We start from the raw sequence: 18632 nt of genomic DNA, 5'->3' as shown, positions 1-18632 counted from the left end.
GAATCTACGTAGTGAAATTCACAATTGTTAGCAGTGCTCTTCAGCTCCTTTATGTTCAAGGTATGGAGTAAATTGAGGTGCACAAAAACAGGATTTACAAAAGCCCACACACTGAGTCACTGCAGGAACTGCATCAAAGCTAGAAGCTAAGGAGAAAGGCACGGTGAGGAGGTTTGTTAATTACTTCTAACGAGACAGCTGGAGGAAGAGGTTATGCCCTCATTTTGTATGAGGTCATGCATTAACAAAAATATTTTCTTGTTGTCCTTTAAGTGCATTTAGTAGAAAGAGGCAAACCAAAGCTAGTCTACTACTCAGAGTGGGAGAGCTATCAGATGCTGCCAACGAGGAGAGATTAAATGTTCTTTGTGGTTCCGTTTACTGAAGAAATAGTATGAGCTTTTGTGCACAGTGGAGCACTTCACAGCAGAAGTGTAAGGGCTTAGAATGGTTTCGGAGCCCAGTTCCCCAGCTGGGCACCAGCAGCACAGCGCCAGCTGTTCGGCAGCAGTGCGAGAGTGTGGCGGATGCCCCCTCCCCAATCTGTCTGCAGCCACACGCACAGATGGGAATTGCTGGGATTGCTCTATCAGTCAGGGGGATTACTTGTGGAGGAAGACGATATCTAATCTCTGCAAAGACAGCAGCGCTAAGGCATAAGCCTGTATTTCAAGGAGGATTTACTTGGCCTGTTTCCACTGCTTCAGGGAAAAAGCTACTTTCTGGTGGTGGTTTATACCCTGCACGGCATGTGTGACTTCTCTATGGCTTTGTACTGTGGAAAAGTCTTTCACTGTTACCCCAACATGAACATGATGAATTTACTTCATGATATCACTGCAGTTGTCTGGTCTTCACTGGGATTTTTAAGGAAAAATCACTTGTCCAAAGCAAAAAATGAACTCCCAGGCCCCTGTAATCTAACGCCAGAATCAATATAACTTACTGATAGGAAAAACTCCAGAAGACTCTTAGGTATAAATGCTAAAATTAGCATCTACTTATAGCACATCATAAACATTTTTCAGTCTTTTAAAATTATTTTTCTGGAGAGAGAGAAGCTTGGTCTTCAGAATGCTAAAGAATCCAGCTTTTTATAGTTATTCATTATTCCTACAGTAAACTTATGTTACTGATTTCTGCTGCTGGATTTATGCTTGTTTTTTACTTAAAGGAAAAAGTGCACCATCCTAGAGACACCACTGTTGGAAACAGACTAGAAAAGGAAAATCTGAATGGTAAGTTGCGCTTTCTTTGCCTTTCGGAACACTGAAGCCTTGAACTGTAAGTATACTGCAAAGGGCTGATCCAAAGCATAAGCAGACTTTTGGATCAGGCGTTGAATTTGTAATGAGCATTTTCTGTATCTCATCACATTTAAGTTATTTGAGTGTAATCAGGCCTGCAGCAGGGTCAAGATTTCATCCCAAAGATGAGCTCGCTGAGAGTTAATGGGGCAGAAAATTTACCAGGTCTTTGTGGCTCAGCTTTTCTGTCGTCCGTTTCCTGCTGCTTCATCACAGTTAAGGTAGATGATTTCTTTAGAACAATTTTCTTGAGAACTTCAATATTTTATTTGTACATCAGCTATCAATTTGCACTTGCAAAAGCTTGATGAACTTTCCACTGCTACAGCAGTTTAGTATTGAGAGTCACTAATAAAAACTGTACCATTGGTCATTTAAGATGCTTTTTTTCCTTTGTGAGCGCATGTCATCTGCAGCAGTACGAATCACCTACATTTCCTGCAAATGATTTTCTCTTGCTGTTATGAAAAGATTGTGTTATAGATGATTTTGACTTTTGGCCTATGATTTCTGTAAACTTCAGTACATGCGCATTCTTGGAAGAGAAATTTAGTATTTCTTTTTTTCATACTGGACTTAGTACCATTTGTATGTCACTACTTAAAATTCTGACCTAAATGTGTTATTTCCTTACTGCAAGAGAGAAAAATAACCCACAGTATTGCTTTCATTATTCTGTTAGACAGTGCTGTATTTATGTGGACTTGTGAGATGCTGTATTTAAGGGAAGTTCTTGCCGGCCCAGTGGCAGAGTTGCAGTCCAAACTATTTATATTTCAGCTTTAATATCCTCTGCGGTTTTTTGGGGTGCAGCATCCTGAGCATGTGAAGAGGCTCAGTCCATAAGCCTTCACAAGGCGCTGGGAACCAGAGGGCCTGGGATCACTGCATTTGTTCCTACGATCTGTTTTCTATAGGCAAGGCAAAGCTTGTATGACATGAGCGTGATTCTTGGAAAGTGTTTGTCTGTAGGGTTTTCTTTTAAGGCCGCATCAGTCCTGCCTCTGTAGCTGTCCTCTCTTTCCCAATTTCAGTTATTCAATCATACTAGCAGAATTGTAGTGCCAACATCAGAACTCTAAATTTTGTGAAATTATTTAGTAACTCAGATAATGATCACTACATTCTCTTTTGCTCCTAACCCCTCTGCCCTCTGTTACACTATTGTGTATCCTGTGATGCATATAAATCAGCAGCTTTGCACTGCAGAAATACAATGGTAAGAATCATTATGGAGGTGCAACAGTGAACTTTACTATTGAAGATCTAAATTCTTGAAAATAAGAACTTTTAAAAGATGGAACGCCCTCTACAGGTGGAGGCATGTTGATGGCAAGAGTAAAGAAGGATTTCAGAAGATTAATACTTAAGTCCAGACATAAATAAATGGTCTTAAACAAAAATGACAATCATGTTCTTTTCTCTTTCGTAGTTCCTAAGGAAAGCAGACCAGAGAGCATTCATTTTAGAGACTTCTTGTTCCACATGCCATTTAATAAATCGGTATGTATGAATGTTAGCAGTTTTTAAGACTCATTTAATGAATTCTAGTTTTTATATCTGTATACAGACTCTCCATCTGTACCTTTAAAAACATAGGCCTCCCTCTCCAGAGTCCACGCTTGGAATTAGGATTTGGACAGTCTTTTTCACAGATGGTTTTTGAAGACTTGATTGAGGATTTAAAGAGATCACATCAGAAGCCTCTTAGAAAAGGAGTTTGATTTTATTTTAATGAGAAAAGAAAATATCTCCTATGAATTAGTATGGAACATAATTTTTGGCTTCTTGATAAGTTTGATCTTGCTTCTGCTGTAATGAAAGTTATTAATGAGAGTGGCACTCGGTTCAGTCTTCCATTATAACATTTGATGCTATCTCAAAGTTCATGTCTCATTTTGCAACAGTTTAATATAGGGCTGAATAACACCCCCCCCAAAAAAAAATCAAATGCAATGCAAAAACTTCTGTCACTCCTGGAGTTAAATATCTACAAAAACCTATTTTAAGGACAACTAAATAAGGACTAAGCAAGTAGAATGTTCGTTTGTAGAAAGTACAGGCACAGACAATAATTTATCTCATTACTATGTAATATACTATGGTCTTGTCCATAGACATTGATAATATCTTATGTTTTTTCCAAGGGAAGTAAGATGTTAGGTTCAGAACAACAACTACCTTTAATAAAATTTCACGGAAATACATAAATTATTTAGGGACAAAAGCTCTGCTTTGAAATCTGGGTGGCCTAGATTTTTTAAGGTTTTTTTCCCCTGGCATCTTTCCTGACCGCACCAAAGTACTGAACTAGAAGTAGTCTATTACCTATGGGACACTTCATCTATAAGCAAGGCTAATACACTCTTTGGAAGGCTGCCTTGCCTAGAGCAGGAGACAAGGAAGAATGGAGAGAACAACAGAATCGAAACAGCTGAACTGATGACGTATGTGCTGGCATTTGAACTTCTCAGCCGTAGGTCTCCTCTGGGAGATGTTACCAAATTGGGACAGCCAGAGTGCGCCAACAGTGAGGTAGATGGGTGCTGCTCTCACAGGAAGATGCTGTGCTCTCACACTAAGGTGGATGTGTGGTGCTGCTGTGGGGGGTTGCACAAGGCATGAGCATACAAATAGCGGTAGACCTCAGCTTAATCTATGGTAGTTGGCTCCTTGTCTATACCGTTAAGCATAAGATAAGGCCTGAGAGTCTTGGGTTTGTGTGTGTCCACTAACAGAATGAATGGCAGCAGTTTAGACAACATTTATGTAACGATGAATAGACAAGTTTTCTTTAAAGTCTTAAAAGGACAATGCAGCTTTCACATGCATTCCATGTCCATACTTGCTAGCACACAGGAATTTTTAAAAAAACTATACAATGCTTATCTACATCTTTGGATGTTTGAATTAACTATATGAATCTTATTTAGCTGTTTCTGAAAATGATATTTCAAAATCTGCCTTCTATTGCAGTTACATTATGCTACCTTATGTGCCACATCCCACAGATTTAGTCATCCAGCATCTAAAAATAAGTGCAAGATTGCAGAAACTACATAAAATGGTTTGAATTGCTTGTAGTTTGTTATCCCCTTGTAGCTAATCTCTGTAGAACCTTGAACTTGATCTTTAGGGATACAGCTAGTGTAGTGTAAGATTCCTCTTCAAAGCTGCGAATGACTGATACTCTGTTCTCCGCTCTTGGTCTAGCTGCAAGAACTGAGTAGTAGGTCTTTCTGCGTCATTGCTAGGTAACGACAAAGGTAGAGGCCACAGGAGACAAACTGTAACTCAGATGGACTTCAGAAGACTAATAGGGCATTAAGCAAGTGTTAAGCTTGACTCTTTTTTATTATTATTATTTCAATGCCAACAACTTACATAATAGTTTTAAATGAAAGTAGGTCTTGGGAAACATATCAGATACTTAGTAGTCCTCCAGTGACAAATAGACCCATGGGGCAAATGAGCAATTCCGTCTTTGCATCTGTTCAAGTCTTGGGATCCTCGGCAAGACTGGCAAGGTAGGTGGCCTGCTGTGGAAAGGTCAAAAAGTTTTTCCATGGGGAACTCAACAAAACCATTTATTTGTTAGCTGTTAAAATCAGTAGGTACTTACACTGAAAATGCCCTTCATATCCAAGAAGGACAATGCTACTATCTGTTGCTATAGATGGTTTTGTACTGACCCACTCCTGTAAGGCACTGTAAACTGCCAGGTCATCCACTGCAGTGCAGATTTTGATTTTCAGATTTGTAGATGCCTATGACCGTAAAGCAGGTCTGGTTTAATTAAGTTTGCTCAACCAGCTGCCAAAGACCAAATCTCTTCCTCAGCTTCATCCAAAAAACACTCAAAAGAGCACTATGCACCCTTCACAAACTGGCAGGTTATTGATGACATTCGCTATCCTAAATATCTGGCTTCATTCCTCAACCCTCATCAGCACCCTGTTTTTAGTCCAAGCTGCTAACAGACTGCTTATTCATCAGTTGATGCCACTCCAAGCTTGCAGGTAGTGTTTAAGTAGAGTTCCATGAAAACTGAAAAAAACAGCACTTAATTTTGAACCCATTAACCAATTTCCATTGTCCATAGGAAGATGAACAAAGAGAGACCCTAATTTCGACATTTGGATCTATGGGAACTCAAACTTCTTTAGTCATCCCAGTTAGCAAAGCTGAAATAACTCAGGATCCAGAGGCACATATACAAAAGCTTATATCTGGAGAGTGAGGAAGTCATAGAAAAGACTTTTTTTCTTCATGACTTCAATAGCACGCATTTCAATCAGGACCTCTGGTCTTGAAAATATTTATTTGTTGGTAGTTTACAATAGTGTTCACTGGATTGGTGAAGCTACATCTTTAGCCTGGCTTATTTCCTGTTTCTTAAGTATTTTGTAGCTTTACATGATGCTCAAATTTAAAATCAAGAAAATAACAAAAATCAGTATTCTGCCCATTTGTCACCAAATCAGGTCTTCATGAGGCAAGCGCACAGTCAAACTGTTGACTGAGGAGTTCACCAAGACAACTGGATATCCGTGTACCCCTCAGCCTCTCCTAATTGCCACCAATAAAGACCAGCCACGCTGTTAGAAGTAAGATTTGTGTACAAAATCCACCTCACATCATTCTCCTACACAACACCTGCCAGTTTCATGGATGTCTCTTGCTCCCCTGCCTCCAGGGACATGTGTTGTATTCACATTTGAAGTAAAACACATAAGAAGTGACTCAGCCTGAGTATGTATTTTGTGAATTCCTCAATCCTCAACTTTGAAAGACATTCTGCACTGGCCTAATTTATCATTGATATACATGACTATTTATTAATCACATCTATTTCTTTCTAGTCTCCAACTAGGAACCCAACAGACAAGGAACAGATGCCTAATTAACAGAGGTAAGAGGATGTATATGAACACACAGAGAGATGTTATTTGTCATGGAAACTAACGTGTAGAAATACTTTCCATCAGAGTGCATTCGCATAACAACAGAATGAAAGTGCATCTCAGAGGTCCGATTTCACAAGATAATCATCATACATTCTAGTTTATACTAGGACTTATTTTTGGTCAGATGTCAGCCTATTCTTGTTACTACAGGACAGATAGACATTACCTGACTTGGAGATGCGGTGAAGAGAGTTGCCATTAGTCATTGCAACTAAAAGCTGTATTACAGTGTAGTCCTACATACTGGTTGCACATGCGGTATCAAACAGATTTGAGTATCGAAATAAAGTTGAAAGGTACAGATGCAAGGATGTTTCTAGAAATGCTGATTAACCGAGAGACCAATGATCATATAAGTGCTGGAAAGCTGACAGGTAATGATACCGTCTCCACAAGCAGCAGAATTTTCTGATGTTAGTGATGGTGAGTTTCTTGGGCTTGGGCATCTAATGAGATCTTTATTAACTAGGTTTTTTAATTGCTATGTGCTACCTGTATGCTTCCATGTATATCTCAGAGCAGTTTTACTGTATGTCTGCCTCTCAATGAAGCTTGATCGTTTGGCTTGCTGCTAGGAGATGAAAGTAAATAAATCTGTTTTACAGCATTCATTGGGGTTTTGGGGAGTTTTGTGGTGGGTTTTTTTGTGGTTTTTGCAATCAGTTCATCTTTCAGCGTCTGTGTGGAGAACAAACTTACTGGGAACTGAACTTAGATCACCAGCTGAGGTTGTAGACTATATGCATTATCTTGCATTAATTCTGAGAACAGGGTACAGTGAAATAATCACCTGGAAAATGTCTTATTTTGCTAATCCCTCTGAAAATGAAGGGGTCATGCAACCTTTCTTCTGCATAGAAAGATGATTTCCATTAAAAGTTTAAGGCCAAGAACAAGGATGTCTGCATTCTGTCAATGTACGTGCAAATCTTTTCCTTGAGATGTTTAACAAATTTCTGATTCCTTGGCTTGCTTAAGCACTGAGTTTCTTCAGTTTGTTGATCTCTGCAAGAACAGTCTGTGCTGAACAGCTCCACGTGTCAGATAGATTTTCTTCTTCCGTTTCCTTTCCTTCAGATGAGCTTAGGCCCTGAAAGTTTCAAAATTAAAGTTTACTGGTTTAGATATGAGTAGTCTTTGCAATTTTATGTTATTAGAGCTACAAATGGGATTAAATAATATTTGTTCACAGTAACAAAATGAGACAATTTATTCCTAAAGACAAATGTTAGAGGCATTGTTAGCTACGTTATATTGACACAGTTTGCCTCTCCAACTTTTCCAGGTGTGGGGGGTGACATGTTATACTGTTGTAGCATCATTTTTGTGGCCCTGAAAATGGATGATCTTCAGTGGGGTCTTCTCTGCCACCTTTCTCCCATGTAAAGGAGAGGGCAGTTGCACCTTGTGAGAACTGTGTGTCCATGTCTCATTTCTGGAGCCAGCAGCCCTCCTGCTCACTGGAATACAGTGCCCACACCATTACCTCCTCTGCTGCTGCTTATCCTCTAAATCAGTGTCTTATTCAGGCCCCCCTCCTCCAAAGTGCTCATAAGACCCAAAACGTTAGTCTTATGGCATGACCTGAAAATGAAAAATTATCACTCCTCCTTCAAGAGGCAGCTCAGCTCCTACATGGACTTTCCTAACAGAGCTGTTTCCATGAGTGGCGCTGAAGTCACCTGCACTAAAAGGGTAAAAAAAAGAAAAAACAAACCTGTGAATATTAAAAGCTCTGAAGCTGGAGAAAACTATTATGAAAAACTTGATAATAGCAGAGGTGCTTATAAATTGCAGATTGATGAAGTGAGATGAATCATTCAAGGGGGGAGGGGGAATTACCCCTGGGATCAGAATAGGTGATCTCTGTCACTTTTAGAAAATTGTTAGGTGGGAGAGAGAAGGTGAATTAGATGTGGGAGAACTTGCAAAATACAATTTATCCAGCACATTCAATCAATTCTGTTTGTGAATTGTCCACACCAAATTCCAAGATTCTCCTCTTCTGCAAAGTATGGCCTCTCCATAGCTTTCTTGCAGTTTTCTGTCTTCAGTTCGGTTCAGAGGCCTTATAATACCATAGCACTAAATATACCAGTATTTGAAAAGCAAAGAGTCTATGTGCCACAGCTGTAAAGTAGTAGAATGGCCCTGGCAAGACTAAAAAAATGTGATGGTTTGGGCGTTGGTGTTTTTTCTTCTCTCTTTTACACCAGTTTCAAGGAGATCCTATTCACAGAAAAAGAACAGAGCTGGAAAGGGAATGTTAATTTACCCACATGCACTTGAAAACATGCATTTAAGGTGAAATTGTAAAGCCCTCAGAAACCAACTGCATGTCTGAAATTTATGCTTTCAGTACAAAACCAACTGAATGGAGTCTTTCTTTTTTTTTTTTATTTTTTTAAGACTCCAGTATTCTGTCTATAAGTGATGAAATACATTGTGGTATACACAACAATGCTGTGTATACCACTTATGAGGACTGGGCCTTTCTTGTAAAAAAAAAAAAAAAGTGTGCATTCTGTTTGATTATCACAAAAAATTGCAGGTAAAACATTCAAAAACTACATTTCTGTTGCTAATGTTCTGACTCTACAGACAGTTGAGCCTCCAACTCCAGTGCAAAGTTCTTCGCTACGTTGCTCACGCCTAGCCATAGATCATCCCACTTCGCTTACGCGAGGAGGAAGGAGAATAACGGAGCTGGGATCCAGCTGGTGGAGCTGAAGGAGCAGAGTGTGGTTTTGATTCTCTCATACTCATTTCAACGAATACAGCATTTGACCTTATTCTAAAGAAATGTGAGCAGTCTATTAAATAAACAGGCATTTTTCATTCATTCTTACAGTGTGATTCGTCAGCCGGCAGTGCATCAGCTTCCTCTGCTTGGCTCCCCACCCGTCTGCAAGCTGCGCCCCAACAGCCTCAGGTTCCAGCGCATGCTGCTGGGCTGCGGCTGCGTGATTTCCTATCACTTTTCCTATCTTGGGATCTCTCACCTGGGCCAAGTCTGGAAGAAGGCCAGTATGACTAAAGCAAATTAATAAGAATTCTTGTAAAGTCAGCACTGAATTTTGCATTTCTTCTTTGCCAATTTACTTTTTTTCTCCAAGATGACAGCTGAGGATTTATGTAAAGATATATTGCGTGCTTTGGTTAATTATTTTTAAACTCATGTCAATTTTTCCATAATGCTTGATAGTTGTTTAAAAGTAGATTTTATGCACAAAAGAGGGAGACCATGAAAAGTTATTAAAATTATGAAGTTATAATACATAAAATCTAGTTTTTACTTTTTGTTAAGACATTTTTATATAAACTTTGTATATAAATTTGTCTTTCCTAGGAATAATAATTGTACGCCATCACTAGTTTAAATAATTGTACTCAAAGTTAATTTCTAAAGTCAAACTAAGTAAATCAGTACTAATTATCTACTAATGCATTAAAGCGATTACAAGAATTGGGTTTGCAAGGAAATTGTGTTTTGTTTAATAAGTCGCCTACGGTAAGTGATACCAAGACAAAAACCAAAAGAATCTCTACTGCATTTACACAGCAAAAGCAAAGGAATAAATATGGTTAAGGGGTATAATGGTCTGCATTCCCACAGTGATATACTCCAAAATTTAAGTGAGCATGTGACGGTACAGGGCTATGCAAGAAGACTTGCCCTACCTCATATGCAAGAAAGATCTCATATGCAGCCTGCAAAGGGTATAAGAATATTTTAACTTTCAGGTAAGTAGGAGCTTAAGCAGACTTCTCCCACCCTAGTTATTTGGGCTTCGCACAAGCCTGCTTAGAAAGCAGGTAAACATGCTGTTAGCCAAAACTGCCTCCCCAGAGATCCTAATCTTTTCTAACCTCTTGGTTGCACCTTATTCACAGGCAGCTTGAGGAACCCGAGTTGTTCATAGCAAGCCTCAGGATCTCAGTTTGGTTGAATCTCTGCTTTGCATGTACGAAGAGGTGCCTGCACTCAGACTTTAGTTAGGCAAAACTGAAAACTTCATTATAATAAGAATAATATATATTAATTATATATATTATGTATATATAATCAGAATACAATAATCAGAAACTCTTCAGTATAAGTAAATGTTGTTCCTTAACTACATGTTAATGTGACATCCAAATTTGGAAGAGGGAAGTGGATTTGATGATCAGACTTATGAGCCCTGAGGGTCATACTGTTTTTCCAATTTCAACAAATTACTGTTGCCAAGAACTGTTACAAATAAAAATAAGCCAAAAAGACAATGTTGCGATTTTAAAATAATGACAGAATCTTGCAAGTTTGTATCACACATACAGCTTTAGGCTAATTAAAATACCTTTAAATGGGTTGATTAAACATTTTCAGGAAATTACGTGTTCTTTGAGGAAACCCCCCACTTCTGTTAGAAATACTCCCACAAACACTGCAGGTATATTGCTATGAAGTCATAAATATTCAGTGACTGCTGTATTAGTGTGACAACATAGCTTTGTGTTCCATACAAAGGCTTCTCTTGAGCTGTTTGAACCCCAGCAAAAGCCTCGAAATGCATGACGTCCCCCAGATCTGGAAATACAGTCAGTGTCTATGAAACGAGGGACATGAGACTGTCAGGCTTTATAGGAGAGGAGCTGTGATGTTTTAGACTTACCTGGCCACGTGGAAATGGAGTGGGGAGAATTACTGGGGAATCTAAATACTTATAAGCTGTTATTTTCCCTTAAGAGGTTCCCCTCCCTTCCCCAGAAAAATCATGTATATTATAAACCTGGCTCTAGTCAAGGTATCCCCTGGCAAGCATTCCCCAGGAGCTGACACACAAATTGAAAAGAGAATGCAGATCATGAAAAGTTTCATGTCAGTACCTGGTGTCGTTTCCGAAGTTTGTTGCTTGTTTCTGTAGCTGAAGGACCCTTTCGGGGGAGGGGGGTTGCCAGTCCTAGCAGAGCTCCAGGCAGGATCCAGATGCTCTCTGTGTTGCCAAGCGAGAGGCAGTGGCCCAGTGCCCCCTTTGCGCCTGTAAGAGGGCACCTGGAAAACCTAGAGATTTGAGGGCAATGGAAAGAGAGTAACAAAACAGGAAATTTACAAAAATAAAGCACAGAACATTACACCAAGGAAATGCTATGGGTTTCCTAGGGAAAAGAAAGAGTGTAACAATATAGCAATGGTGCCAAACACACAAACTAAAGGCCAGAGCCTAGTTCCACTCAGGAAATAAAAAAAAAAAAAAAATCCACTGTGCTCTGTCTATGTACATGCAGATATTTGCATCTACACTGCACGGTAGGATGCTCCACAGCATTTAGTTCAGGGTATTTAGGATTGCCCGTAACAAAGCAACGTGTGTTCTCTGCTTTGGCTGCGCCATGTGAGCATGGCTCTGAGTGTGCCACGTACAGAAGTGCCAGCGTTGGAGGATTCAGCAGCATCTGAGCACAGCACCAGTTCCAGCTGGGAACACAACCAGGGAATTCCCATTTGCTAAAAACTGAAGCACAGAAGAAACTATTGCCCTGTTACAGTGTAACACCAGCAAAGAGGATTTTAGAAATTTAAAGGCCAAAGTCAGGCCCCAACAACATTAGCAAGATTTAAAAGGCAAAAAGCGTCCGTAATCCTTGAACAGGAAGGGTGCGACAGGACAGGCAAAGGTCGTCCGTCCCGTCCCCCCCCCCCATTTTTCATCAGTGAGCATTTGCTGAGTAGGGAATTTTCATAAGCACGCTGAAGACACTGACAGATTTCAGGCTAGCCCTACCAGGCCACATGTTCTCTTCTTTTTTTTTTTTTCCTTTTCTAATCTCCCTCCAATTTTCTAAGGCTGTGTCATTCTTCCAGGCAGCAAGTGCACCTAGGGTTTGGCAGACACAAAGTCTCACCGTTGCACAATAGAAGTACAGTAACAGTAACTATTTAAACTAGGTAAAGCTGTCACTAAAATAAGTTTAATCTTGAGCCCTGCTGTACAAAAAGCAATAGTATTTTCAGTTCCTGCAGCTGGGACAGGTACTTTTGCCACTGTTACAGAAGTGCAGCTGTCCTACAGAGTGCAGAGCAGCCTCAAAAGCATGCGAGGGATCGGTGGGGAAGACATGCGGCGGCACTTTCATGAAGAAATACTTGTGCTAGACTACAGATTTGCTTGCTTTTAATCACTCTGATCTTCAGCTGAGGGTGGATTTGACACAAATAGTTGAATGTGCCCTCTGACTTCTGGTGTTTTAATGTAGAACCAAATAAAAACAAAAACAAACAAAACAAACAAAAAAATACCACCAAAAAACACCCAACCACCAACCTGCACCACCGAAACCGTTCCAGCAACTGATGTGTCCCATATCTTGGATCAGCTGTTGTCGGTGCACAGACTCTTTCTGACAAATCATATGTAACCCATGACAATGTAATTTCTATGGTATGAAATGCCACAATGGCTCAGCAACAGGTTGAGAATGCGGCTTTTGTTCATTTGGTTCTTGTTTACACACAGCGACTTCCACCCACCCGCCCTCTGAGGCAGCCAGCCAAGGCCCCGGAGCAGAAATGAAGGGAAGGATGTGCTCGCCCCCCCCGGGAATTTCTGAATCTCGGCGTAGTTAATTATGTGCAAGCTACAAGTAAAATCATTACACTTCTACAGAAATAAAAGCATCTGTTCCCCACCCTGCTCATGTTCCATATCCACGCTCTGTTTTCTGCTGCGGGATTTCCGTGTATTCCCCCAAGGTGTGTCAGTAAATTTCCGACACGTTCATAAGCAGACATTCTGACACGAAGGAAGCCCTAAAGTTTTGCTAACGAAGTGTGCGTTACTAGCAGGAAACATCAGCAAGCGTCTGTCGAGCAGTGCATGAATGATCACATAAATCACAAGGGCCTGAGAGCCCAGCTGACACAAGAGCCCTGTTGCTGATGCTCTAAAATACTGCCTTCATTGTAAGCCAGGAGATTCACCAACTGACCGATCGGCGAAATAACACCACTTGACCCTCCCAGCTGCCCATCTGTATTCTATTAAACTTCAACTGATAATCCATTCAAAAAATAAATATTTTGAACATGGTGACATCCAAGAGAAAAAAAAAACATTACCGAGAGATTCACAGTGACTGTAGTTATCAGCAAGCCAAACCTCACATCAGGATCCTGCGGAGGGCCTGGCCGATCTGATCTGCCTGGAGGGGTTCCACTGTGTCACCCTGCTCAAAGATGGTCCACTGTCCACTGCGGCAGCTCCCCATTCAGATGCAGCCTGTCACCCATGAGGGCGCGGCGTGGCCTTGCTGGATGTTCACCCTATGGAAACATATTGCGGCACATCAATGACAGCGTAATACTGCTGTGAATGAGTGGTTAGGTTGCTTGAAGCAACACCAAAGATATTTGCAAGAAGTGATTTTTTTTTTTTTTTTTAATGGGAATTTTTAAAAATGTGATTTAACAAAGTTCAATGGCAAGGTCTACTCTATTACTTATTGAATGAATGGAATAGGAAATCAAAGTGGGATTGAGAAGAGAAGGCTGCGGGGAGACCTGATTGCAGCATTTCAGTACTTAAAGGGAGCCTATAGGAAAGATGGGGACAATCTTTTTAGTAGAGACAGCAGCGACAGGACGAGGGGTAATGGTTTTAAACTAAAACAGGGTAGGTTTAGGCTGGATATAAGGAAGAAATTCTTTACAATGAGGGTGGTGAAACACTGGAACGGGTTGCCCAGAGAGGTGGTGGAGGCCCCATCCCTGGAAACATTCAAGACCAGGTTGGACAGGGCTCTGAGCAACCTGATCTAGTTAGTGGTGTCCCTGCTCGCTGCGGGAGGGTTGGACTAGATGACCTCTAGGGGTCCCTTCCAACCCAAAACTTTCTATGATTCTATGATTTATACAGAGATCAAAGAAAGAGGTGAGGGATAAGGGAGGCCCTCCCATTGAGTCACAAGGGTCAGAACGGACCCCCTTGCTTTCTAAACTCCTTCTCAGAGAAGAGCCTAGGTGCGGCTGGATCCAGACTTCGCCTCAGGACACAACGGCTTGTGTCTACAGGATATGTCTAGCAGCAATTTGGGGCTTGAAAGAGAGAACCACGGGAATTTAGCAGCAATTAATCATTGGTTAACTTAGCATTTACAAAGTGATTCAACAGGCCTCATTACAGTCACAAGAGTAGAACACTGTGATTTGAATCAATTCACACACGCTCACAGACAATATGCACAGATAAAGGCACCTGTGAAAAATTCCCCTTGAATCCAGTGAACTCCTCACTTCCAATGATTTTTTTTTTGAGGTTGAGCCTCAAGGAGTGAGGCATCCCTGTAGTCAGCCCAGGCTCCATCAGTGGCGGTAACTTCAAACATAAGAGTTCAAGGGCTCCGCGAGGCATCCTACTTGGAAGGAGATGCTGGGCGCAGCCCACTGCAGTCCAGAAGATCTCAAAGGGCCACACCTGGTACTGCTGTTTGTAGGGTCATGAGATGATTGACTTCAGGCATCAGTAAATTTCCACCCTGGCCACAATCCATACGAGGTAATTCTGGTATCTTGGCAGCAACCATACAATTCCAGTAATTCCCAGAGTGTGTAGTTCTGACTTTTATCAGGGAGGTACGACCCAGGCAGCAGGAGTTCCAGGTGCGGTCAGGGAGCGCCTGATCGGCCCAACTCACTGCTCTTGAACAAAGACAAGGAGAGTGCCAAGTCGTCCCAGCTCGCTGCTCTTGCAGTACAGGCAAGAGCACAACGTCAGCTGGCTCTGAGTCTGCCAGGTGGCCCGATGAGGGGGAGCCATGCCACCACAAACATGTAGCAGAATTTCTATAAGTCTGAAGTCCTGCCTTAGTTTTGTTAAAGGAGCTATAATCCTTGCTGGAATGTAAATGACACTGAAGTTACATTTCAGCCTTGGTAGGAAACCTCTACTGTGATAAGAGCAGGAGCTAAGTGACAAAGAGTTGTCCTGACAGTCCTCAAAGGGGTGTTAATAATGAAGGGGAGGCAGGACCATGCAGACTGACTGCTCATCCCCTTCATTTACTGTCACCAACATTAGTCCTGACAAACTTCAGCATCACTGAAACGTGACTCTGAAGCGAATCATTGCTGAAACAGGCCCCGAGATGAGCCATCAACAAGTGAGGTGGACAGATGCACTTGGTCTCGTCCCACTCTAGACATGCTGGGCTACAGCAACTGAAATTAAGAACTGCATCAAGAGAGCAGGGAAGACTGTAACAGAGACAGAAAATGGTCCCAGGGAAGGGACAGTCAGCTTATGCCAGACTCCTAGCACAAGAAATCAGAAGACCTATACCAACATCATTGCCAGCTCTCAACAGTTACGCCAAAAGCTTGGATGAGCTGCTGCTTACAGATGAGCAAACCCAGGAATAAAGCACCCAGGTCTCGGCTCACTTCTGCAAAGACCCCATACATGCAGACAGCAGGGGTTCAACATAGGTGAAGAAACCATTAAGACTGCCCAACACGGATGCTCCCTGGTCGGTATGGTACACAGTGCAAAGCAGAACTAAAAAGTAAAAAATGCATCTGCAAACAATTGCAGCTAATATACTTAAGTGCCCTAACATACTTGCTCCTCTGGATTATCTAAGCCACATTAGTTGTCTAAAAGAAAATAAAAATGTGTGGAAAACTTTTACCAGCAGAAAAAGCTTACTGATGCCATCTATACACAGAATGCACCTAACCTGGTGAAAGAAAAATAAAAACATGTGGAAAAAGCAGTATCTTTTAATCTGCCAGTATTTGAGTACGTCAGTTGCAATGCTAAGACAACTCATTATGAACCTGTGGTTTCACTCCTGGCAGAAGACGGGCCAGAAGATTTCACCCCAGGGCACTAACCTAGAAAGGTTGCTTAGGTTACAGCAGCTCTTCAGAAAGTAACCTTGGATCCAGGGTGTTACACACAGGTGAAACAACTACCTGAAGGACTTGTTCCTAGCAGAGGTTTGTCTCATTCAGCCCCCCTTCTTCGACTTTTGCGATACCCTGATCTGACGGATTAAGTGCTGTTACCAGAAGTCTTTTCATACAAAGATATTTCTAGATAAAGGAAAAAAAAAATACCTTTGAAAACATCCTTTCCCTTCTTAAACTGAGATCACAAAGGAGACTTGATAAACTTTGTTGGAGTTTTTGAAGTTACAACACACTGTTCTGCCCGCGAGGCACAGGCTGGCACATATCACTGCTGTTTACTCACGCTCCGGGGAAACCCACGTGCCACAGTGCGGAGCTGAGGATCCACCTACAGAACATGCAGGGCCCCATGGCACAGCCCAAGCTGCAGCCGTACTTGGAAAACAAGAATCATGGACCATAAGGTTGCGGTAAGTCATCGAACAAACAGCACTACTGCAAGTAACTGCGGCTCCCTCTCAGATTTTCACGTCGGTAGTTTTTTATACCCTTTTTCACCCAAACGCAGGAGCTGTTCAGCGCCAACGCTGGACACCCAAGGAATGCAGGCAGCCCAAAGGACCTTGTGAATGCTGCCGTTGGAAGGGGATACCTGTAAGTTTGGCACACAGCATGCAGCATTTTTGTGTCAAAGCCCCTTTACACATATAGGGATGCTTCAGGGTGGCCTTCTTATTCCCCTGTGCCACAGAACTGTTGTGAATATTGCTGTTGCCACAATACAAGTGGAAGGGCACTCAAGTATGATTTAAAAAAAAAAAAAAAACAAAACTATCAATAGCCATGTAAGTACCAGTGGTTATGCCATGAATGCAAGCTGCAGCGTAGCCTAGTAACTCCCCACCCGCTGTTAACCAGACAAGCAAACACTAGCAGTTGCATGGCTGCCAGACAGAGCCTGTGCTGGCTATCATTCTCCCAAGCCATAGTTTTGGGCTCACAGCACACAAGGGCAGTACAGAGACACGTACTACTGGGTGAAGGAGATGGAGAATGGGAATGGATTAGGCAAGGGGTAAGTTGCACCATTAGTGCAAGAGGGAAGCCTTCGTTTAAGTATGTGCTCAGAAAACCCTGTCACAGCCAATGCAGCCAACTTAGATTAGTCTTCTATTTTAGGGTGGACTCAGTCAATCCATAACCACAGGATGCAATAAATGCAGTTCCTGATCCTGTCTCTACTGATGAATTAAATCCCTCTGGAGCCAAGCAAGCTTCTTCATTAATATCAAACACCGTTAAAAGCAAACTTTTTCCAGCCCTAACACACTACAAACTTCTGGAGGGAGATTAATACACAGATGGCACACAGGTACTACAGGGAAAGCCACAAACCGCAGTGCATATTTTACCTTGCACAACTTCCACAGCCTTCCTCTTCAACAGTTTCAATCTCAATTAATGTATCGGGCCCAGTAGTGGTGCAAGCGCTCTGGTAAGCAAGACTGACTGAAAAGTGATGAGACCAAAACAGGCAAGAAACTTCGGCCTCAGCTCTACAGAGGATGCTTCTCTTCTTCATCCGTCTAATGAGTTTTAAGCTGCCTGTACACCATACCTGACTTGCCTTAGTTTAACAAGAGGAGGCTAAAATCCCACTAACATAAATCCATCTCCCGCTTGAAAAAAGACTGAAATATTTTTATGTTTCAGCATTGGACACCTGGGGTAATAGCAGAATGAAAGGAAAGGAAGAGGCATCAACCTTCCTCTGGTTTGGTAATTTCATTTCCATATGAGCACTGTCACATCTTTTCTTATTTTCTCCTGACCATCTAAAGTAGAAGTATACAAGAACAGTGAACACACTGTAAAAGGAGTCTTGGAGGAAAGATACATTATAAAATGTCTGAGGCAGGACTGTTTCTTTGCTGGACACTTTTTGTTAGTATTTCCTGCTAAGTCAGCTTGAACGCTAACTTCGCTTGCTATCGCACAGTATCCGTTACCTCAATTTTTATGGTGGTTTTTTTTCCTGCTTTGCACAAGTGTCATTAATATCTTGTATTCTATTTCTGACTGTTGATCTGAATACAGTTCCTATTTCTTTTGCCAGTTTTACATACTGGATGTCAGATTTGTGTCTAATCGTATGCCTTGCAAACACAGGCAAGATAAACAAAACTGCACACTGGAGGCATTTCAGAGTAAAAACACACACTGTTTGCAAAATTAAGCTGAGATCAGGATTCTAACAAAATGAGCTCTCTAGAGCATGGGTTGGCTTCCCAAAATAGTCTTCTAGAAAGCTACATTCCTGGTCCTGCCACCCCTGCCCCACCAAGCATCAGCTATTTCAAAAGAGTAAGTAACACTTCCTACAGCCCGGTGCTGTAAAACACTCACAATTTTGCCTTGTAAGGACAGCAGGTGTGGTTTTATTTTGTAAAACAAGGTAAGTAAACAATT

The 18632-nt window shown here is 41.5% G+C and overlaps 1 protein-coding gene across 3 annotated transcripts in view; it reads left to right on the top strand.

Annotated features, from left to right (window-relative positions):
* BANK1 (B cell scaffold protein with ankyrin repeats 1) overlaps positions 1-10119 on the top strand; it is a 156868-nt gene extending 146749 nt beyond the window's left edge. For 2 of the 3 annotated variants that reach the window (XM_075421449.1, XM_075421447.1), the window contains 4 exons: positions 1175-1238; positions 2740-2810; positions 6170-6219; positions 9126-10119. In XM_075421449.1, coding sequence (XP_075277564.1) covers positions 1175-1238; positions 2740-2810; positions 6170-6214 — 180 coding nt within the window. In that variant the 3' untranslated portion in view covers positions 6215-6219; positions 9126-10119. The other variant, XM_075421448.1, reaches the window with a different exon arrangement.
* Positions 10120-18632: the final 8513 nt, after the last annotated feature.

The sequence above is a fragment of the Opisthocomus hoazin genome, chromosome 5 (assembly GCF_030867145.1).
Source record: "Opisthocomus hoazin isolate bOpiHoa1 chromosome 5, bOpiHoa1.hap1, whole genome shotgun sequence".
NCBI classification, from domain to species: Eukaryota; Metazoa; Chordata; class Aves; order Opisthocomiformes; family Opisthocomidae; genus Opisthocomus; species Opisthocomus hoazin.
Note: the sequence above shows the minus strand (reverse complement) of the source record. Positions and strands in the feature narration are given on the sequence as shown.